The sequence below is a fragment of the Vigna radiata genome, chromosome 8 (genome assembly GCF_000741045.1).
Source record: "Vigna radiata var. radiata cultivar VC1973A chromosome 8, Vradiata_ver6, whole genome shotgun sequence".
NCBI classification, from domain to species: domain Eukaryota; kingdom Viridiplantae; phylum Streptophyta; class Magnoliopsida; order Fabales; family Fabaceae; genus Vigna; species Vigna radiata.
Genome location: NC_028358.1, coordinates 32,128,417 through 32,152,723, shown reverse-complemented (window position 1 = coordinate 32,152,723; position 24,307 = coordinate 32,128,417). Strand labels below are relative to the sequence as shown.

General features: G+C 32.8%; 1 protein-coding gene and 2 long non-coding RNA genes across 3 annotated transcripts in view; 1 reads left to right on the top strand and 2 right to left on the bottom strand.

Moving 5' to 3' along the window:
* LOC106771574 (protein YIPF1 homolog) lies at positions 1-2,171 on the bottom strand. Its single transcript, XM_014657566.2, has 6 exons — positions 1,960-2,171; positions 1,822-1,855; positions 1,531-1,617; positions 1,247-1,433; positions 598-865; positions 1-504 (listed from the first exon to the last, which is right to left on the bottom strand). The coding sequence occupies exons 1-6, from the start codon at positions 2,014-2,016 to the stop codon at positions 298-300; spliced, it is 840 nt and encodes a 279-aa protein (XP_014513052.1). The 5' UTR covers positions 2,017-2,171; the 3' UTR covers positions 1-297.
* Positions 2,172-3,284: 1,113 nt separating this feature from the next.
* LOC111242353 lies at positions 3,285-5,226 on the bottom strand. The gene is made up of 2 exons (XR_002669224.1): positions 4,214-5,226; positions 3,285-4,106 (listed from the first exon to the last, which is right to left on the bottom strand). It is a non-coding gene; the product is annotated as an uncharacterized LOC111242353 (long non-coding RNA).
* Positions 5,227-23,234: 18,008 nt separating this feature from the next.
* The window catches only part of LOC111242377, a 4,412-nt gene continuing 3,339 nt past the window's right edge, over positions 23,235-24,307 (top strand). Inside the window, exon 1 of the long non-coding RNA XR_002669341.1 lies at positions 23,235-23,577. This is a non-coding gene — a long non-coding RNA (uncharacterized LOC111242377). The remainder of the gene's footprint in view (positions 23,578-24,307) is intronic.

Here is a 24,307-nt window from a genome sequence, read left to right as displayed (position 1 = left end):
AATTTCTTGCTATTTCTTAACTATTAAAAAAAAACAGTGGAATTTAGATACAGCAAATTATAGAATACTTCGCCACTATTTTGGTATTGAATTTTTCTCAGCTGGCACAAGATTGGTGAGCTTGTTTGTATCTACATTTTAAGTCTAAAGGTTCTTATTTGAGAGATATGTTATGTAATACATTGAATCAATTGCTAGTAGTTATTCAACATACAAATCATATCACTGAAAATTAAAAACAAAACTCTCTTTATTTACACTTCATTGATGTTGATCGATATCAATACCAATTTCCTTTCATACTGTTATTTTGAAGAGGTAGATCTTGAGTACAACAGACAGAGCCAACTGTAATAGAAAAATTCCAGCAACAATCAAAAGCCACCGTTCTCCAGCTGACATAATATGTGCCCGAAGGTTAAGTGCCACAAAAGTTGCTGACATGAATCCAGCCACCCCAGCAATCATCCATCTGAATATCTCCCATGGCACAACAGACAAACACTGCACCAAACAAAGGGTTTGGAAGATGCAAAGAAAAATTTCAAATTTCATATTTTTCTTAAGAGAGCTAACATTTTAGTAGCAGTCACTTACCAGTGCTGGAATAAAGACAAACAGGGAATATCCATAAAGACAAAGTAGTTGGACAAGGCCGGAAGGTACAGAGAAGTATTTGAGGATTAGATATAAACAAAGAGGAACAAAGATGACATAACCATAAAACAAGCCAGCAGACCAAGTCACCACATTTATGTCATAGTTCCATTCCTGATGCTTCAATTTGTGAGCTATGTATGTCACAAATGTGCCAATAGAAGCCGCTACAAATATTAAGGTGGTGCAGATCCAGAATGGTCCATACCTGTTACACTTTTCTGGTGAAATTCAAACATTGGTAATAAGGTAATATGAGAAACTCAAGCAACGAAAAACACTACTGTGAAATAATACAATCAAGTGAAATTGAATGCATTTCATTTCATCTAATAACTATATATTTTCCTTCCTCTCCAGTTTGGAGAACAATGAAGTTTTATCCTATTTCAATATAAAAAATAAGTCTAATATTAATTGAATCTGAGAACTAAAATTTCTTATTTAAAATTAAAGATTATCATGTCTTCCTCGTAACCTAGGTTTAGAAAAGAGAAACCAATGAAAGAAATCTCAAGTTGGTGGTATAATATTAATAACTGTAATTTGGTAACTAAAGAAACAATTAGAAGGAATAAAGTAAACTTACAAATCAGGATTGGAAGCAGTTTTTTCTTTAAAAGCTCCATTGAATGGATAGAGTGAATCTTTAATTCGATCCAGAACATCTATAGTGTCAATATCAAAGTATGGTTTGTAAGTGGAGAGTGAAAATGCCTGAAACCAACCACTTTGCTGGGATTCATTGGAACTAGATACTGGTTTTGAAAATGTATCTGTGTAATGCAAATAAAAAACAATCACACAATTCTTGTTCCAATGCAAGTAACAAATTACACATAGTTATACAGAAAATTAAAAAAAAAAAAATACCATCAACATTAGGTGGAGGCCTTGAACCACCACTGCCACCAATCTTGCCTTGTTGTGCTGCAGGAGGAAATGTTTGAAGATTTGAATCTGCATCCATCAATACAAAAATATCTTACAAATTAAAAACAATAAAATCAATGCATGACACTGAAAAAACTTGCGTTATATATCCATTATTTCTTTGTTTAAGATTCGTGTAAGGTAGTTTAATGATTTTATTTATTCAATGGCACGGGCAACATTATAAGTGACAAAACATGAAAATGAAAGTGGATTTGGTAATGAATGAACCTGAAAATTTGAAGGATTGCGGATCTGGAACGGCCTGCATGAAATTAAAAATGAATTGTGATGATAATAAAAAGTGGAAGATGAACTGAATTACAAGAAGATTTGATGATGATGATGATATTGATGATGGTAACTTACAGGTACCGATCCTGAAACCTTTTGATTTTCAATGGAGGTATAGTGTCCTGACATCATTTTCAATATTTTTCTTTCACTCCAAAGTTTCTTTCTTTAACTTCTGTTCGTGTTCATCTTTTCTTATGTTCTTGAGAATTTGTTAATCAAGATGCGTAACTGGGCCAACCTACACCATTGGATTAGGTCATGATAATTCATTAGTTAAAGTTTCTTCTTGCACCTCTATAAATTTATCATACGCCAAATATAAAAATAATTATTTTATGGAGGTGTAGGATGAGCTTATTTGAAATATAAAAAATAAATATATTTTTATTTTTTTATTGTCTCAAAGTTGTTTTCCATATAAAATCCCAAAGACATTTTTTTCTTTACAAAAAGATTTTCAGATTATATAATTTGGAAGTCAAAAGGACTTTCAAAGTGTATAATTTTAAAGTAAAAAATACTAATGAATGTTCACTCTGCAAGCTATTGTTTTCTTAAAAGAACTTTTAGATCCTAAGATTTGAAAGTTATTTGGTTTTTAAATTATACAATTTGAATATTATTTTTTAATTTCAAGTTATGTAATTCGGATGCCTTTTTTCTTTTTAACCCTCTTAGGTTTTGGAATTTATTTTTTTACTTTTAGAGTACATAATTTGAAAGTCATTTTTAATTTTCAAATTATACAAATTTTAAAAGTTAAAAATAATTTTTTTTATGGGGTGTAAGGATAAATTTATGAAGGTGCGGGAAGAAGATGCTCTCGTTAGTTAAATACAATCTTTTGTTTCCTTATTTAAAAGTTTACCATTGTGCTTTTTTATCCCTTGATTATATGTCCAAATAAGGTATAAAGTAAATCGAGTGATGATATTCTAATTCTTGATGATTTCTTCTATAAATACCATTGGGCTTCCTTTTAATTATAATCTTAGTACTCTTTATGTTAATTTAAATTACTAGTTCAGTAATTAACAAATTTCGTTAAATTTTAAATAAAAATTAATTAATTATTATTCCTAATTTCTTTTTATTTTTGTTTTATTTTATTTTATTTTATTTCGTTTTCATTTTATCTTATGTTAATCTCTTTAGTTTTCATTTTATCTTATGTTATTTTATTATGTTTAATTTTTTGTATTTATTTTCGCCTTTTTTTAAAAAGAAAAAAAAAGAAAAAAACAAAAAAAAAAGAAAACGAAAAAAAAGGAAAAAAGAAAAGAAAAACAATTAGGAATACTAAAAAAGGAAAAAAAGATAAAAGAAAAGAGGAAAACGAAAAAAGAAAAAAGAAAGGAAAAGAAAAAAAAAATGAAGAAAAGAAAAAAACGAGAAAATGAAAAAAAAAAACAAAAATGTGATCAGAGCACTTAACGTTCATTTCTATTTCCAATGCTATCAACATTTTTCTTTCTTTTGGTCTTAAATCTTTGCCAATCAGACATCTATCATTTTTTCGTGAAAATCTTTGGCTCAGACCTATGCTGCAGAAGAAGCAATAGACAGCTTTAGCCAGTTGCGGTAAGAAGAAATGCTGGCAATAGGGTTGCATGAGGCATTGGAGTGTCAGGAGGCTGTGCTGCCCTCTGAGTTCTCACGCAAGGTTCAAAAGACTGAAAAGAAAAATCAACCGGTGATTCAAAAATCCATCCATCACTCACACACAGACACTACTCTCAACTCCATTCACTCAACAGAACTTCTCAGCAACTTCCTCGTCAGAAAAAAAAAACCATCCCCACATCCCAACCTCTACCGCGTTTTCTGTTATCATCACCTCCAACATCGACCATTATCTGGCAACAATTCTTCACTTGTAAAATAGAGAAAGCATAAACGCGAGAGGTAAGTTCCTCTTCTTGGAGCTTCGTTGCTATAAATGTCTGCATTCTTGGATGGTAAATAGTTATTCTATGTTTCTGCTGGGTGATATATGCTTCTATACGTTTCTATTTGATGATGATCTGGCTTCGCATACTGTTCATGTTGCGTGATATATGCTCCTATTTGTTGCCACTTGATTTGATGATGATATGGCTTCGCATACTGTTTTCCACCCATCCTAAGCCTCACCACAAACAAACTAATGTCTCCCACACACAATCCTATTATCATCTTCAACATTGACTTATTCTACTGAAATCCCCAATGCCGTTTTCCTGCAATAAGAAAGAATCAATCACGACAGTGACAACCAAATCAGATAACGAAACTAGGTCCCCTTGCCTCTATTCACCTCAAATCACCAAACTCCAAGTCCCCTTACCTGCAAAGACAGAATACCCAGCACAAAGTAGGCTCTTACACCAATCAACAGAGGAACCAATCAACACACCCTCACCGTTTCCAATCCCAGCAGAACAAACACCAATCAACAGAGGAACCAATCAGCAAGTGGCGTTTAAAAAAGAATGAGAAGAAGAGAAGGAAAAACGCTTTCGTCCTTGACGCGGTGACCGGCGGCGTTCCGGCTTGTAGCCCGCGGCGGCTGGATTCGCTCAAGCGGTGGCCGGCGTTCCTCCCTCACACGCGAAGAAGAAAAGGAAAAAACCTGGCGGCCGGCGACGAGCAGCGTCACCGGGGCGGCCTTGGCTCACGGCTTCTGGACGTTGGTTTCGTCGACGGCGGCGGGAGCGATGAGATATCGGAGTCGGGGCCGGTTTCGCGCGAAGAAGAGAGGACGAGATGGTGCTCCGGCGTGAAGGGCGGTGGACCTTCCGGCGAAGGCACTGGTGACGCCGCGGACGGTGGCTCTCGGTGGCCGTTCGGATTGAGATCTAACAGTGGAGGTGAGCGCCTCCGGGTTTTCTTGCCCAGAGAAGGAGACCCTAGGTCTCATTTGAGTGAAATGGAGGAATGGGGGAGATCTGGACAAACCCCTAATGTTTCTGGTGAAGGACTCTTGGGCCCATGGCCCAGTTCCTTTTCCTTTTTTAAAAAACAATAATTAAAAAACTTTGCCCCTTTTCCACCCCTGTTTCTCGTCTTCGCATCCCCCCTCCATTTTCGCAAACAAGAAAAAAGGCATGGGGCTAAGCTTCTGATCCAGGTTCTTTTAAAAGGAAAAAATATTAAACCCTATTCTCATCCGCACCCCAATTTCTCATCTTAACACCTCCATATTCTTTTTGTGTGTTTTGGGCTTAAGCCCTTTTCCATTTCTGCAAACTTTTTTATTTGCTTTAATTACTTGGTGCACCCCTGTTTTTATTATATGTTTATATGTTTGCCTAGCTCTCTTTTGTGCACCCAATAGTTACTAGTTCTACCCCCATGTTATGTATTTTAGACTTTTATGTACCTATTCACTTAAATATTATTATATTTTTATATTGAGAAAAAGTATTAAAAAATTCAAAAATATTTTAAAAATAAAAATGTTATAAAGGTTAAAGCACACGGGCACCTTTCACTTGTTTTAAAAAGTTAAAGCACACATGCGACTGTTCGCATAGGCCTTGCGCTACAAGTCTTTTTCTCTTCTTTTTACAAAAATAATAAAAACATGTTTTAAAAGGTTAAAGCGACTTTTCGGTATGCCTTCTGCTAAAACCTTTTCCTTTTTTTATATAAAAATTCCAAATTATAAGTATTTTAAAACAACAAACAATTTTTCAACGGAAAGTACTTGATCCTTGATTCTCCATCCAAAGTGAAGATACTTTGGAGCAAGGCTAGTCTTTCTTAGGTTCACTTCCCAAAAATCTAAATATTTTCCAAATAAACTTTCTCAACAATTTCTTAGAAAACTAAAAAATATATTTTGCTTCTTAATAATGTCTTTTTCGGATACACCATATTCGCGTATTTAATTAAAGATATTGCCTTCGGGCAGGCGATATAGGGTGCTAATACTTTTGCTACACGTAATCGACTCCCGAACCTAGAATCTGGTTTTCGTAGATCGTACCTTATCATTTTATGGTTTTTTTCGTAGTTTTTCATAATAAACTATGAAAACGACTCCAAATCTCTTTTTCTGAAACGTTTTCTTTTCGTCCCATTGCGATAATAGTGTTTCAAACTTCAAATATGATTTAACATCCGTTTTCGTCCGGCTAACAAAAATATATTATTTTTCTTTTATCTTATGTTTTTTTATCATTTTATTTTTGTTATATTACCTAATTTTAATTTATTTTATTTTATTTTATTTATTTATCTTTTTTTTGTTTTCATTTTGATATTAGTTTTTGTATTTTAATTCTATTTTTACTTTTTATTTTATTTTACCTTTTGTTATTTAGAGTTATTTCGTTTTATTTTACTTTAGTTTCTTTTATTATTTAGTTTTATTTGTGTTTCTTTTTAATGTTAAACGTTAGAAAAAAAATTCAAAGGAAAAAAGAAAAGAAAAAAGGTATGGCAGAGTGTTGCATTCTTCCCATTCTCAGTCGTGCAAACATGAATTAAGCTTTCCTGCAACACACAACAACAGATGCCTCCACAAGCAATCAAACTTCCGTTTTCCGGAAAGAACCCTGTGCCCCATGGTTTCTGTCACCAATTATACATCAAAGAAGAATGGCGTTTGACAGCGGTTTTGCCAAGCGGATTCTGATTCTAAGTCTAACCTTAGGGGCTGAATGGCAGAAAGGAAACGACTTCTAGAGAGAAAAAGGGGCATCAAGAAAAAACGGAGACACTACTCTCTCACTCAACAGAGACTCCCCTTTGCCTTTAGACTTGCTCTGCTCCCCTCACCCGTGACCACATTTCCCTTTTACTCCCAATTCTTCACCTCCAACAGATTATTATTCACTTCCACCAAAAAAAACAGAATCCATTTTGATGACCACTCCTCACACTTACGAAGCAAAGAAAAATGGTTTTTCTCTAGACTAACACCAAGGCCACTGAAGAAAAGAAGTGGAGTTGAATCATAAGAAAGGATCACAAGGACTTGAGAGAAGAGAGTGTAAACGTAGAAGGTAAGTTCTCTTTAACTTCATCCCTCACAAAGTTATGAATGTTAGAGGATTACAGTCTACTCTTAATGGGGTTTCTGCTTCTGTTTTGATTTGGTAATGCCTGGCTTTGACTGCTCACATTGAACTTGCTATTATATTGAGTATGCATGATTTGCTTCTGTACATGGTTTGTTTTCCATTCATCCCAACAACCTGAACATGCTTCACCACCTTCAACAATCAGAGACCGGTGCTCTCTTTGTATAATCCAAACTTGCGAATCAATATCCTGTATTGCCGTCCAAGTTCCGATAACCCCCTGCAGATAAATCATCATCCCAACAAACTGAAACAGCTCTTCCGATTCCTTCACTCTCTGTCAATGTCGACAGCCTATGTCCACCCACCAACCACAAAAAACCCCCCAAACAAGTCAGATCATGAAATTGGGTCTCCTTGCCTCTGTTCACCTTAAGCCACAGGAGTTGACCCCCTAAGCAATAGGCACACAGAGCAAAATCCATAAACACACTAAGACATCAAAACCCCAAAAGCCAGACCAGATATTGAAACTTAAGCCCCCACACCGCTGTTCATCTCCAATCACCAACGAAGGAACCGAATCCTTGAGCAAGAAATGCATACCCACCAGAAATCAAAAACCCATCTTTAGTCTCTGCTTGTCTGGAGTGGCGGCAACCTCTGTTGGTCGCAGTTGGGGCAAGGGTCACCTGGGGTTAAGAGAGGGAAATTAGAGACTGAATTGTCGTACACGACGCGGCTTCCTCCGACGTGAACGGCGGCGGCGGAGACCGGCCTTGTTGAAGCGGCGAAGACGAGCCGTGAAGGAGCACGGTGATTCTCTCGCGCGAAAAGGTGAAGGAGAAAACCTGGTTGCCGGCGACGACTCCGCCGGCGAGAAGCGTCACCGGAGCGGCCTTGGCTCGCGGCTTGTGATCGTCGGCTTCGTCAGTGGTGGAGGCGAACTCTACTCTGGCATTCTCGTTCAGAGAGGAGGCCCTGGGACGATGGGGTGCAATGTTGAAATGAGAGGCAGCTTGAGGACCCCTAATTTTCTGCTGAAGAGTCTTGGGCCTGAGCCCTTATGCCATTTTAAAAAAATAAACAAAAAAAACCCTTTCCTCCGTGCACCTCCTTTTGTTCTAATATCACGCCCTCCTTTCTTTTTGGGCAAAAGCCTTGTTAAAAAACAATCCTTTCTGCACCCCCTTTGTTTCCCTTTCGCACCGCCTGTCCACTAGGCCGAGTCTGTTATACGAACTAAATTGGTTTGCAGCCATCCGTTTCATTTTCTTACCTCCATTTTTCCATTAGGGCTTTGGCCCAGTTAGTTATTAGCACTAAGTTTAATCTACACCTCTTTTTCTTATTTAAGCACCCCCACACCCCTTTTTATCTTATTCCATCTTTTCATTATATTTTATTTTTATTTTTATTTTCTCTTTTTATCATAAATATTAAATCAACAAAAATTATTTTAAAAGGTTTAAGCACACGTGCGACCATTCCGTCAGTCTTGTGTTGAAATTTTTTTTCTTTTTCTTTCAAAAAATTGAACAAAAATTATTTTAAAAAGGTTTAAGTACATGTGCGACCATTCCGTCGGCCTTGTGTTGAAAATCTTGTTTTTTCTTTCAAAAATTAACAAAATTTATTTTAAAAGGTTTAAGCACAGGTGTGACCATTCCGTCGGCCTTGTGTTGAAAACCTTTTTTTTCTTCTTCCAAAAAACCATATAAATTTATTTTAAAAGGTTTAAAACACACATGCAACCATTCTATCGGCCTTGTGCTGAAAACCTTTGTCTTCTTCTTTCAAAAAATCAACAAAAATTTATTTTAAAAGGTTTGAGCACACGTGCGACCATTCCGTCGACCTTGTGCTGAAAACCTTTTTCTTCTTCTTTCAAAAAACAACAAAAATTTGTTTTAGAAGGTTTAAACATACGTTCGACCATTCTGTCGGCCTTGTGCTGAAAACATTTTTCTTCTTCTTTCAAAAAATTAACAAAAATTTATTTTAAAAGGTTTAAGCACACGTGCGACCATTTCGTCGGCCTTGTGCTGAAAACCTTTTTCTTCTTTTGAAAAATCAATAAAAATTTATTTTAAAAGTTTTAAGCACATGTTCGACCATTCCGTTGACCTTGTGCTCAAAACCTTTTTCTTTTACTTTCAAAAAATTAACAAAAAATATTTTAAAAGGTTTAAGCACACGTGCGACCATTCCGTCGGCCTTGTGCTAAAAACCTTTTTCTTCTCCTTTCAAAAAAATCAACAAAAATTATTTCAAAGGATTTAAAGCACATGTGCGACCGTTCGCGTAAACCTTGTGCTAAAAACCTTTTCCCTTTCTTATATAAAAAATATACCGTAAAAAATATAAAATATTCAAAAACTAAAAATATTTTCACTATCATGTTGGCAACCAATAATAAAAACACATACTTGACATGCATAGAGACAAATATCTACTGGAGTGATTTGGAGACGGTCTAACATATCTTCAGCTCCGTACCGAAAGGAAACGCTGCTAGTCGTGCTAAAAAACAAATCAATTGGAGACATCATTGTCGCATATTTTTATGATTAGGTTGTTTGAGTAGAGATATGGCAATGAGGAAATCGTTCTTCTCTCCTACTTCTCTCTATAAAAAGCAAATATCACACTATAACACAAACACAAATATAGTTATACCATTCCATAGAATTCGAAGGTTCCAGGGCAACGTTATGACCCGATATCGGGAGTTAAACAGCAAGTATAATGAAGTTCTAGAGACCCGAGACGCACAAAACAAGGTCAAATCAGAATTACTTGCCAAGATGATAGAAGAGATTGATGAGAAGAATGAAGGGAGGAAAAGATGCTTCTTGCAGAAATTGAATGCTATAAAAATTTTGCAGATATAGAAAAAAATGAGACGGAAGAGTGGAAGAAAATGTATGATGGAGAAAAGAAGAAGTTTGAAATGATGGAAAAGGAAGTTGTTTCTGTGAAGGAGGATTTCAAAGGTAAGTATATGTTATTTGTGTTCTCTACCATTTTAGTTTCTGCATTAACCATTTTAGGCGTTGATGTAGGGGACGTTAATGTCTTCATCTTAGTTGATGTTTCATCTTTATTATTATGCTCTTTCTTATTATGCTCTTTCTTATTATGCAATAGGATAGGTGGTTAATGTAATGTTTTTTGAAGACATTAACGTCCCCTACATCAACGCCATTTTAGGGGTTGATGTAGGGGACGTTAATGTCTTCAAAAAACATTACATTAACCACCTATCCTATTGCATAATAAGAAAGAGCATAATAATAAAGATGAAACATCAACTAAGATGAAGACATTAACGTCCCCTACATCAACACCTAAAATGGTTAATGCAGAAACTAAAATGGAAAAGAACACAGATAACATATACTTACTTTTGAAATCCTCCTCCACAGAAATAACTTCCTTCTCCATCATTTCAAACTTCTTCTTTTTTTCATCATACATTTTCTTCCACTCTTCCTGCTTATCTTTTTCTTTATCTACAAAATTTTTATAACATTCAATTTCTGCAAGCAGTCTCTTTTTCTCTTCATTCTTCTCCTCAATCTTCACTATCATGTTGGCAACCAATTCTAAATTGACCCTGTTTTGTGCGTCTCGGGTCTTTAGAACTTCATCATACTTGTTGTTTAACTCTTGATATTGGGCCATAAAGTTGTCCTAGAACCTTTGAATCCTATCGAATGGGATAGCCATATTTGTGTGTGTTATATTGTGATATTTGCTTTTTATAAAGAGAAGTATGAGATACGAACGATTTTCTCACTGTCATATCTCTACTCAAACAACCTAATCATAAAAATATGTGACAATGATGTCTCTAATTGATTTGTTTTTTAGCACGACCAGCAACGTTTCCTTTCGATACGGAGCAGACATCGTTGAAGATATGCTAGATCGTCTCCAAATCGCTCCAGCAGATATTTGTCTCTACGCATGTCAAGTATGTGTTTTTATTTTATTTTTATGTTGAAATGAATAATTGATGGGTTTGAATTATATACATGTGTTTTTCAAATATCACAGAATATGAATATATATATATATATATATATATATATATATATATACGTACATACATGTACACATATACATACATGTACACATACGTATATACCTACATGTACACATATACGTACGTACATACATACATGTACACATATACATACGTGTGTATATATATATATATATATATATATATATATATATATATATATATATATATATATATATATATATATATATATATATATATATTATGTGATATTTGAAGTTTAAGACATTATCTATTACGAATAATAATTAATTTTTTATTTAAAATTTAACAAATTGTTAAATTTTAAATAAAAAATTAATTAATTATTCATTTATACCGAAGTATTTGTAAAGAACAAATAAATCTTTTCGTATTTTTGAAAAGATTTTCTTTAAGAAAATTTAATTTTTTTATAAAATTTAAAACTTTTTCTTCATTAGGTGAAGAATGAGAATTATCCATACTTTTTTAAAAACAATGTTCTTTTGTGAAGACATTCAAAAGAAATGTTCCCTCGTGAAGCATTGAACATTTCTTGTTCTAGTTTCTTTAGATTTTTCAAAAGTAATAAGACCCATATTATTTAAAAAAAAATCATTTTGTATATCTTGAGTTATTTGTAACTTGGTAGACAACAACTAAAATGTGATTTTTCAAAAACTATTGTGCAGTTAAAATTAATGGGGAGTGAAAGTGAAGGTAAAATATTTTGAAAAGTAAAGGTTGGACTCAAGAAATGAGAAGCATTAATAAAATTATAAAAGTTCAAAGATTGAAAAACTTCCTTTAAAACTCTTACTCAATTATATTTGGAAGAGTAGGAGTGTCTTCAGTAACACTTCTTCTTTAAGTAAGATTTCTTCCCTCCCTTGCTTACATGCTTCTGCTCATATTTCTGCATTTTCCCTCCATTCGGTCAAAGTGTCGATTTTTGTTCTCAACTAACCAACCTTAACGTCCATGTCCTAGATTTGCCTCCTTAGAGTACTTTTTCCTGCACCTCTCAAAATTCTTCCTGCCCTTAATATGTCAATCCAATTAAAAAAAAAAAAAGTTTGCACCCTTTCCTTTTCACTATCAACTTTCACTCACTTAGTCTCCTTCTTTGCTTCTTCCTCTTTCTCTACTTATTCGCTCGCTGCAATATGTTAGTGGTGGTGGTCCTAGTTGTCATGGTCGCAATTGGTCATTCAAGTTTGTATGCTCCTTCGTTTTGTGGAAGCGGTTCAAGGTAAGTGAAAGCCTTAATATATGTTTTTCTTTAATCGGTTTAAGAACTTGACGTATTTCGATAACCGGTTAAGTAAAAAACTTCGTTCGAAATATGTTTTTTCCTTAACCAGCTTTCGAAAGACGGACTCTTAACCGACTTTAAGAAAAAATGTATTTCAAATTATGTTGAAAAACGTAATTTAAAATATGTTAAATATAACATCCCAAAAATATTGTATAAACTATATTATAAAATAATCACATATAATAATATAATAGATCAATTATCCATAAGTTGTTAAAGTATTTAATAGTACAGTTATCCAAAAATAACTATAAAAGTAAAACTTTAAATAGAAACCTAATCTAATACAAAATCATGTACAAGATCGTTCGATCTGTACTAAATTGATGGATTTTCTCCTTCCAGAGCTTGTTCCACGAGACCTCTTGTTCTCCTGCTCACATCCACAGGATGATCATTGTAAAGGACCGAACGGGTAAGCATGACAAAACAGAAAAGTAGAGAAAGCTAGTATAATTTAAGAATCACGTGATAATATAATTCAAACCAACATATAATACAAACATACACACATATACACACATATATATATATATTCGGCTAAAACATCTTGATCATATAACAAAAAAAATAAGATATAAGTGGTTGTCATAATATGCTTATATATATATACATATATATATATAAATATATATATATATATGTATATATATATAAGCATATTATGACAACCACTTATATCTTATTTTTTTTGTTATATGATCAAGATGTTTTAGCCGAACATTTATGTCTTGATCCTTATAAAATTTCAATAGGATAACACGATTCACAATTATGTTTTAGCCGAACATTTACGTCTTGTCCTCTAGCAACAAAAACAACTAATGCAGAAGTAAAATTTGAGGAAAACACGATCCACATATTCTTACGTTTGTGTGCTTCCACCATATAAACCACCTTTTACTCCAACTTTTGTACCTTCTTCTTCTCCTTATCAAACAATTTCTTCATGTTTTCTTTCTCGACTCTCTCTTCTTCTACAACACTTCTTTAACTCTCAACTTTTGAAAACAAATGTTTGTTTTCCTCTTCAAACTTCTTGTTACTCTCCTCAACAGGTTGTTAAGAAAAACTAAAGTAACCATGTTTTCTTTATAGTGGGTCACGATTTCGCCGTAGAAGCGGTGTAACTCCGACTAAAGGGTATCAATATTTTGGAGGCATTTTTGAATCTCTTCCAGAGAAAAATCGTAGATTAGACTAACCATGGTTTGTGTTTCAAGAGTGTTTGGGTTATTTTGAATGAGACATTTTCTTTTATAGCGAGGTAGAAGAAAAGGGTTTACTTTTTGGTCACGTTATCTTCTTACGACAAAGAAATGTAACCTGTTGTCATAAGAAGATAACTTTATAAAAAAAAAAAGTAACATCTTTCCTTCTGCGTCTTTATAAAAGAAAATGTCTCATTCAGAATAATCTAAACACTCTCGAAACACGAACTATGGCTAGCCTAATTGACAATTTCTCATTGGAAGATATTCAAAATTGCCTCCAAGATATTAACACTCTACACCGCTCCTATAGTGAAATCGTGGCCCTCCACAAAGAAAACATGGTCACTTCAGTTTTCGTTAACAACCTATTGGAGGAGAGTGACAAAAAGTTTGAAAAGGAATACAAGAAGTTTGAAGAGGAAAACAAGCACTTGCTTTCAAAAGTTGAGAGTTATAAAAGTGTCATAGAGGAAAAAGAAAGTTGAGAAGGAAAACATGAAGAAATTGTTTAATGAAGTTGAAGTAGAAAGTGGTTTCTATGGTGGAGGCATGCAAAAGTAATAACAGGTTGACCGTGTTATCCTCAGTTTTTGCTTTTGCATTAGTTGTTTTTGTTGTTAGAGGACGTTGAATATTTATCCTATTGATTTCTTAAAAGAAATATGATCAAGATGTTTTAGCCGAATATGTATCTCTTGATCCTTATAAAATTTTATCCTTATTATGTAGTAGAATAGATTGTTAGCTGTAATGTTTTCGACACGAGAAATGGTTCACATGTTTCAAAGTAACTAACCAAAATACTTCTTTTTAATTTTTGCATGTGTTTTTTGTGTGATAAATATCATTTTCTAACTTCTGTTTTTGTAATTTTGGCTTTAATTAAATAGCATAAGCATAAATTATATATTTGTTTTTGTTTATTCTGTTTTGATAGAGTTGTAATATAAGTAAGATATTATATTTTCAAACATTTGGGAACAATAATTAAGTTTTTATGACATGTATAAAAAAAGTTACAGTATAATTTTGTAGGTTAATATGACTACTTCCGTTTTAGCAAAAGAAAGAAAAAAGAAACTCTATATTAAAACTAATGTAGTCTATACAGAAATGCAGAATTTTTTACTTAGGAAAATGATATATGAACAACACTTTTGAACAACATTTAGACACAGGACACGTGTCTAAATGTGATTCGTCCAGCTGAAATTTGATTTTTAAATGAAACGTTGACGTGGAGCAGAGAGAGAAAGTCCCAAATTTTAAATTTGATATACATTTCGCAAACCAAATCCTGTGTCCATTTCGCAAACCCGCCGCTGAACATTTTGTGCCCATCGATGACGATCGTCGCCGCACTGCCGCCGCCAGAGACCCGTCGTCCGTCCGCTGTCTTTCATCCACCAAGAATCGCGATTCCATTTGTTCACGGCAGAACCCTAAAAGCGCGTTGGAGAACCAGCCGCCACCTGCCTTGGCCAACTCGAGCCCACCGGTGACCGCCCCAGGGATGCACTACCACCGTCGGAGACCCTCCTCCCATCCGCCGTCTTCCATCCACTGAGAATTGCGGTTCCATTTGCTCGACGGTAGAACCCTAAACCCAAAGCAAGGTGAGTTCTTTGTAGTTCTTTGATACCAAACCCGTTAGTTCTTCACCCATTAATTGCCTGCTATTGCCAAAAGAAACATAAATTGAAATGCTTTATCAATGTTAGATTGGTTTATCACTTAGTAGGAAAAATATCGTGAGTTTCTGAAATTAGTTTTTTAGTATTTCTGTAATTTGTGTAAGAAGCTAAGCTGTCCATTAGCACTTTATAAAAATATCAATAAGTGTTCCAAGATGGTATCCCATTGTTAACTGATCTAAAACTCTACAGAGTCTGTACAACAAATTTGTTTGATTTACCATACAACTGTTTCCGGTGATGAGCTATTGAATCAACCTTTTTGGGTCTTGTAACATCTTCATTTCATACAGACGAGGAGTGCCTTAAGCGTTTGACATGGACAGATTGACATACTAACAAATGACAAATATGTAAATTACTTTTTAATATATTTAAATGAGAATTACTTTTTGTCAAAACACTTACCTTTGTTACCATTATGGAAGCCTCTCCTCCGTGGCCTTTATAGAATTCAATCATCTCTTTAAGTTGATACTCACTGATAACATCACTGGTGAGAACAAAAAAGGGTTCTCCAGAGTCATCTATCAACTTATCCATAGCAAGAGCCAGGGGACCTGCTGTTCCTAGTGGCTCAGTTTCTTGAGAACACGTGATCTTGATGCCAAGCTTTGTTTCAAAATCCTTGAAAAAATTCAACATAACCTGCAGTAGGAAGTATTACACCAAAGTAAAAAATGAATAAACTTTAGCCACATACATCTCTTTTAAGAATTGACTTAAAAACAATGTTGAAAGGAAACTGACATCGACCTAGAAATATTGTTATGAACTCCTTATGATCTATACATAAGCATTAAAAATCTTATTAACTTGTATCCTAAAAATATTGGTTGAAGAATTAAAAGGAAGAGGGCACATTCCTTAACATCCAAATAAAAAATATATTTTTTAATACTTTAATCAATATTATTAGAAGATTGGTTGGAATTTGTCAACACATTTTTCATCTATCCCTAAATATAGCTATTTCTTATCACAACCAGACTTGATTGTATTTTATTCCAGTGAGACACTAAAGTATTGAATATTAAGGTTTAATGTTTATGGATCTTTCATTTTTTTTACATGTAATTAGTTTTGCCAATATTGTCATGATAAAATTTTATATGCTTCTACTCAAAGTGAGTAATTTCGCTTTAAAAAAGTTAATATAAAGACAAAAAAAAACAGTCCCTGATGACAAAAATCAGTCACTATTTATTTTAGTGATTGAATTAACCACCAAATTTAAAAGGTGACAAATTCTAACAGCAAAATTTTCAGTGTAGAAATATTTAGTGACGCTATTTGGTCATAATTTTTTTTATTTTATCGTTTTAACATACTGGAACCAATTTAGAAACTGCATATATCGTTTTAATGGGTGGCTAGATTGGAATATATTTAGTGATTAATTTAATTCAATCATACAATCTTTTGATAAACTAACTACATTTCAGCGGTTAAAGTTGGTGACAGATAAAAGAAAAAAAAAGAAAAAAATTACACTTTAGTTAATAAGAATCTTGTAAGGACAAACCTCATGTTCGACCTCATTACTCTCACCTCGAATATCAGCATAATTATTTACTTTTGTCTGATCGGGTTCAGTTAAGAAACTACTATTTAATGAGTTGTTATTTCCTTTTAAAGAGGTTTGTCACTTTTTTTTTCCATCCTCACATTGGCCTTTTGTGCTAGGCATGGATCCATTGCATGCCTCCTTCATGGTTCCTTTCCCATATCATTCTTTTGTGTGTATGTGGCCTCAAGATTTATTTTTGGGATATTTTAGCAAAATAGTTGTCTTGTAAGCTTAGTCACGAAGAAATAAATTTTGACGTTGGTTTGGTTTGATTGTGGAATAATTGTTTTAAAAATTATGAAGTTATGGGATGGAATTGAGAAATACAATGGAAACACAATGTCCACTTATACAAATGTAAGTTGAAAAAATTTCCATCTTGTGAACCTTTGATATAAATGTTGCATTTTATTCAAATGTTGTGCTTTTTTGTTTTTGCAAGATGAACTCCAACAGTTTAGGGAGCAATATGTTTGTCAATGGATTTTGGATGCTGCGAATGTGCGAAGGAATCAAGTGTTGCAAAATTTTGACATTTTGTAAATATTTTGGACAAACAGTGATTTGTTATTTGTTTAAAACTTTTGGAATATGTATTTATGCTGAATGATTTATTTTCTTAGGAATGTTGAAGGAGAAGTACTTGTTACATTTATTGGTAATGAAATTTGATGAATAAAATTATCCATGTTTTAAATCTTTGCACTATAGTCCACACAAAATTTGGATGTCAGGATTCATGAAATGTTTGTAGAAAGAAATTTGAAACTGAATTCGTTTAATTGGTAATGATGTAAATTATTGTATTGACATGACTTTGTATTGGAAAGAAAAGGTTGAAAAACGAATTAGGCANAACACCAAGGGTTCTAATAAATATGGATCTTTGGCCACGTGCTTGTTCATAAATTGTTTGGAAATTGGTTCCAAATTACTTTCTATTGGAAAAAATAGTTGAAAAACGAATTAGGCAGTCCTAAATTACCATCATTTTCACAGTCTACCTCCCTTTACAAAAACCTCACCTGAAGTACCCACTTATTTAGCCTTTGGTACCACTTCTTTTCCAACACCAACGCTTTGTTCGCTTGAGCTGATTTACTGTATGCAAGAATTGATGAGGATAGATTTGCGCTGATTTGTTGTTTTCTCATGCACTGATTTACGAAGAAAGAAAAACGGGGAAAAGCGGGGATTTGCAAGATTGAACTATTTTTGGCATCTCGCAATTTTGCAAAGATTTGCGATGATTTATGCAAAAAAGTCGTTAATGCCCCTCTACTATTTTTATAATTTCAGAACAATTTTAAAGCGAATAAAAATAAACAGCCACCGCTCGCAGGATGGGCACATGGTCAGTGTGGTGGGAGGGGTCATTTGCATGTAAAACTGAGGGGAAAGTTTCAGTGCTCTAAGATCCTGGACTTCCTTATGCAACCTTCTATTTTCCTCCGTCAGATTCTTGCAGCACCGATTCACGTCGATTCCGTGCAGGAACGATCGGGTTTCGCCTCTGCATGTGTTCTGAGTTTCGATCTGGATGCAAGTGAAGGGCAAGAATAATATTTCTCTCCCTGGAACAAAAAAAGAGACCCAGTAAGTCGGATCAAAGTGAAGGAAAAAATGGTGGAGAGAAAGGAAATAAAGAGATAAACTTGAACAGATCTGGAACATTGTTTGCATGTAAATAAAGAGGATAAGTATTATTTTTACTTGTTTATATGGAAAGTGAAGGAATTTTAGGACATACCCGAGGAGGCGAAAGCGTCGTTTCAAGAGGGTTTAAAAAGATTTGAAGCGGAAGGGGAAGACGAATGAGTAGAGGAGGAGATGAGAGTAAGATGTTGAGGATTGGGAATATTATGACAGAAGTTGAGGATTAGAAATTTAGTCGCTGGAGAAGTTGGGTAACAAGGGAGTGAGATTGAGGTGCAGAGAGAGAGAGTAAGAAGGGGATGATGATGAAGAAAAGCAGGGCAGTTGTGGAGGAGTGGAAAGGGGAACGTGTTGATGTCACCAAGGCCGGTTATCTCAATAATGACATTTGCCCCCAAAATAATATCAATTAAATATATCATTAAAATATAATTTTTTTTAATATTTTGAAAATAAATTTTAATTATTATTAATTAATTTCCTCTCTTTATTAACATTTATACATTTAAATATAACATTAAAAAATAATATTTTATATTTTAACAATTAGGGGCATTTTAGTAATTTTTAATTTCTATTCATTAAATTAATTTTTTAAATTTGTCACATCAATTAAATCTTACACTAATTCTCACAAACTTTACCTTCAAATCCACTCTCAATTACCTACAAATCCACTCAAAAAAACAACAAAATAATTACCCTCAAATCCATTCAAATCATCTCCCCCAAATCATCTCCCTCAAATCTTTACAAAAGAACACAGCACAAGGGTTCTAATAAATATGGATCTTTGGCCACATGCTTGTTCATAAATTGTTTGGAAATTGGTTCCAAATTACTTTCTATTGGAAAAAAAAAGGTTGAAAAACAAAATAGGCAATCCTAAATTACCATCATTTTCACAGTCTACCTCCCTGTATAAAAACCTCACCAGAAGTACCCATTTATTTAGCTTTGGTACCACTTGTTTTCCAGCACCATGGGTTCTAATAAATATGGATCTTTGGCCACCTGCTTGAACCTAAAAAATTTATTATCGTGTCCAATAACATTTTCTTAAGACAATGATGCATTGTCCTCATGGTAACATTCAACCTAAGCCATCACTTTATGAAATTAAACATCACAAGTAATTTTAAAAAATTAAGTGGGACTGTAGTTGGAATAAGTGGGTACTTCTATTACAAGTCTTGCACAAAGGGGTTCATTAACTTCTAAATTCATCTTTGAACCTCAGAAAAATGTATTATCGTGTCCAATAACATTTTCGTAAGACAAGGATGCAGTGGCCTCATGCTAACATTCAACCTAAGCCACCAATTTATCAAATTAAACAACATAAGTAACTTTTTAAAATTAAATAGGACTTTAGTTGAAATAAGTGGGTACTTATGTTACAAGTTTTGCACACAGGGGTTCATTAACTTCTATATTCATCTTCCAACCTGACAAAAATCGTGTATCAATTCAATATTATGTTATGACTTTTGCACACACACCTGTTATAAATTTTACAAGGCTCCACTGCCTTTTTCATACAGAATTTACACTTCTAATAATCAACATCACGTTCAAAATCTCTTCATTCCAAAAACATGGAAAAACATGACTCACATTATGACAATGGTTAAAGGATTTCGATGTTTTTCATAATCAACAACAAATTTCAACAACATTCCAAACATCATCATATTAAGTCAAATGTACATTTCCTATTCTAATACAAGTTATTCAATCACTCATTTTCTTCTTCTAACATGTTCAGTACAGGGAGTTCTTCTTGCCACACTCTTAATCCGTTTTCGGGGAGCAGTTTTCATCTGGTCAAATACACACCTACATACCTTCTTTTAAATGCAACCAAACATTTTATCATTCCTTAAAGATTAATTTTATCTTTTAAAATGCAACAAAACAATTACGACAAAGTAAATATCTTCATCTTTAACAATGGGATACCATCTTGGAAAACTTATTGATATTTTTATAAAGTGCTAATGGACAACTTAGCTTCTTACACAAATTACAGAAATGCTAAAAAACTAATTTCAGAAACTCACGATATTTTTCCTACTAAGTGATAAACCAATCTAACATTGATAAAGCATTTCAATTTATGTTTCTTTTGGCAATAGCAGGCAATTAATGGGTGAAGAACTAACGGGTTTGGGTATCAAAGAACTACAAAGAACTCACCTTGCTTTGGGTTTAGGGTTCTACCGTCGATCAAATGGAACCGCGATTCTCGGTGGATGGAAGACGGTGGACGGGAGGAGGGTCTCCGGCGGTGGCAGTGCATCCCTAGAGCGGTCACCGATGGGCACGAGTTGGCCAAGGCGTGTGGCGACTGGTTCTCCAACGCGCTTTTAGGGTTCTGCCGCGAACAAATGGAACCGCGATTCTTGGTGGATGGAAGACAGCGGACGAGCGGCGGGTCTCCGGCGGCGACAGTCGTCACCGGTGGGCACGAAATGTTCAGTGGCGGGTTTGCGAAATGGACACGGGATTTGGTTTGCGAAATGTATATCAGATTTAAAATTTGGGACTTTCTCTCTCTGCTCCACGTCAGCGTTTCATTTAAAAATCAAATTTCAGCTGGACGAATCACATTTAGACACGTGTCTCGTGTCTAAATGTTGTTCAAAATTGTTGTTCATATATCATTTTCCATACGGGATTTGGTTTTCGAAATGTATATCAGATTTAAAATTTGGGATTGTCTCTCTCTGCTCCACGTCAGCGTTTCATTTAAAAATCAAATTTCAGCTGAACGAATCACATTTAAACACGTGTCCCATGTCTAAATGTTGTTCAAAAGTGTTGTTTATATATCATTTTCCACTGATGGTTATTCGGCAACAAGTAAAACCCAGGGCTCCAGCAATAGCAATTTCACTTTCTCGCCAGCCTTCTCAATACCTTTAGCATAACCCAATTGCCAGCAACCACTACAAGGCTCTTGGGAAAATTTACATACAAATAGCTCAGAAATTTTCATGATATCTTTTTTTTTTCTCACCTTTATATCTTTCTATTTGTTTATTCTATTGTCTTTCCCATCACTATCCTAACTTCTGTCTTTGTTCTCTTCCTCTTTTTCACGCTGGTCCATTTCTATCTCCCTTACTCTCACTATTTTTTTCTTCTATCCATCTTTTTTTTTTGCTATAAATATTGATGTAAAAATTATACTTATATATTGAATTGTTAGATTTTAAAATCAGATATTTTTATTTCATAAATTTTACAATAAAATTTGAATTATTTAACATATTTAATTTTGCATATAAAAATCAATTAATTACTCTATTTAAACTAATAATTTGAAATTTGAAATATTTCTTAATTTAATATTATAACAAATACCAAAATTTAATTCAATTTAAATCAAACATAACGAATTTATCAGATAACTGTTTGTAAACTTACCAATACAGTGCATAGACTTGAAATATTAATGAAATACAACATAGTTGAATTGAAATTTGTAAAAAACATTATTTTTTATTAACAAATACATGTTGACACGCCTACAAATTCCTATTACCTTAAATTTGATACATGTAATAATTAGTCGAAAAGTTATGAATTTTCATTTAAATTTTTTTATGAATATAAAACATTTACGTCAATAATGAATAAATAAAATAATTTCAAAATAATATTTTCAGTGACAAAGTTAAAAAGTAAATTAACAGCAAATAACATTGATAATTATAAATTTTATATATTAGTTTGTCTGTTCTAACATTCGTTAATTACAAATAAATACAATTTACAGAAACTGGTGTCGAAAACAAAAGCCTTGTGTTTTGATTTTGAATTTAGCTTTAAGTGTCTCAATCAAACAATCTCTCTTTGCCAGTGAACGAATGACGTTGTGATATCTGTGGCGTGTCTAAATGTTGTTGAAATCTGTTGTACATATATCATTTTCCATAACTTATTTAGGTTAGTGTCTATAGATAAGCATTTTATTTATTTTGTTTTTGTATATATAGACACATAAAGTAAAAGGAAGATATTTTGAAAGACGAAGAATAAGAAAATTTATAATTACAAGAAGATGTGATTATACATAAAGAAAAGAAATATATGTCGTGTCAGAACATCGTGGATAATAGTTAATTTTATAAAAAGTTTGAATCATTTTATATAATCATTTAAAAAAATTAAAATATTGAAATTTTAAAACTTTAAAACAAGAATTTGATCATTTAAATTTAGACAATTTTTAATTATAATTAAATAGTAAGAATTTTGAACCTTTGAATTTTTTTAATTAATTCATGTATACAATTTTATTTTTTTTATTAAAGTCAATAAAATTAATTTTTTATGATGTTAGTTATAAAATAATTATTATTGTTAATTATAAAATATTCATTATCGTTTGGAATCGTTGCACCGTCGAATGACCACCACAAACACTCTGTACTGTCGTACCACGAAAAGTCACACTACAACACCACGAAACCAAACAAATATGGAGACAAAAATATGGAGAAAAATCAAACGGATATGGAGAAGAAAAGTAAAAGTTGTGAGATGAGAAGAAACGGATCTGGTGTAAGACCCATGAAAAATATCTATTTTTATAAATATAAGTAAAATTTAAAAAAAAAAAATATATATATATATATATATATATATATATATATATATATATATATATATAGTTAAGGTTAGAAAAATTTAAATTTATGATAGAAAATTATAATAATTTCAGAATAAGGAGTTTAAAATTTTGAGAACCTATTTTACTATGTTTTAAAAAAAAAATAGTGAATAGTGAATAGTGAATAGTAAAAAGTGAATAGTGAATAGTGAATAGTAAAAACGAAAAAAAATAATAATAATAATGAGAGGATAAGATTCTCTAAGTTGCATGATTAAGGAGATGATAAGATTTGCAAGTGGTTTTGCAATTGGTGATTAAAATATTAATAAAATAATATTAAAATAATAAATAATATTAAAAAAAAATAAAATAAAATAATTTGAATAGTAAAATTTTTTTAACTATAAATAGCCATAAGGGGATGGCTAAAATTTACACCAAAAACTCTTAGAATTTTGAGAGAAAGAGATAGTGAGAGGAAATTCTGTTGGAAAGGGGAGACTCTGGAAAATTCTAAAACAAGTTCTGAGGAAGAGATTAAGTATGGGATAGAGGTAAGGGGAGCTATCCTTGTGTTTTTTTTTNTGTTCTTGTTTGATATATGGAATTATTATTTTTATTTATGTGTTGACTGTGAAATTGCTTCTGTGATGATACCTGTATCTATTAATTATGTGAATTGATTCTATTTTGTTGTGTTAATTTATGATTATCATTTGTTGTTGTTATGATTTTGGAAGGATGAGAAGTTGTCTAACGGGCTCTGCCGAATTCAACTTCTTATTTTCCCATTACGTTATTATTTCTTTATTTACCTTTAATTATTTATTTTGTAAGTTTTTGGAAGGATGAGAAGTTGTCTAACGGGTTCTGCCGAATTCAACTTCTTATTTCCCCAATACATTATTATTTCTTTACGTTTTTATTTATTTACATTTATTTTCTTGCAATTTTGGAAGGATAAGAATTTAATTCTTATATCCCCAATATTTTTATTTTATTTATTTANTTTATGCCTCTTTATTTTCTTGCAATCTTGGAAGGATAAGAAGTTGTCTAATTGGCTATGGCGAATTTAACCTCTTATTTCTCCAATACATCCATTTATTTATTTATTTTATTTCTTTTGCAATTTTATTTATTTCCTTTATGTTTATTTATTTCCTTGCAATTTTTGGTAGAATGAGAAGTTGTCTAATTGGCTATGCCGAATTAAACTTCTTATTTCCCCAAGTGTTTACCGTATTTTATTTAATTCCATTTAATTTTGTATATTGAATTTTA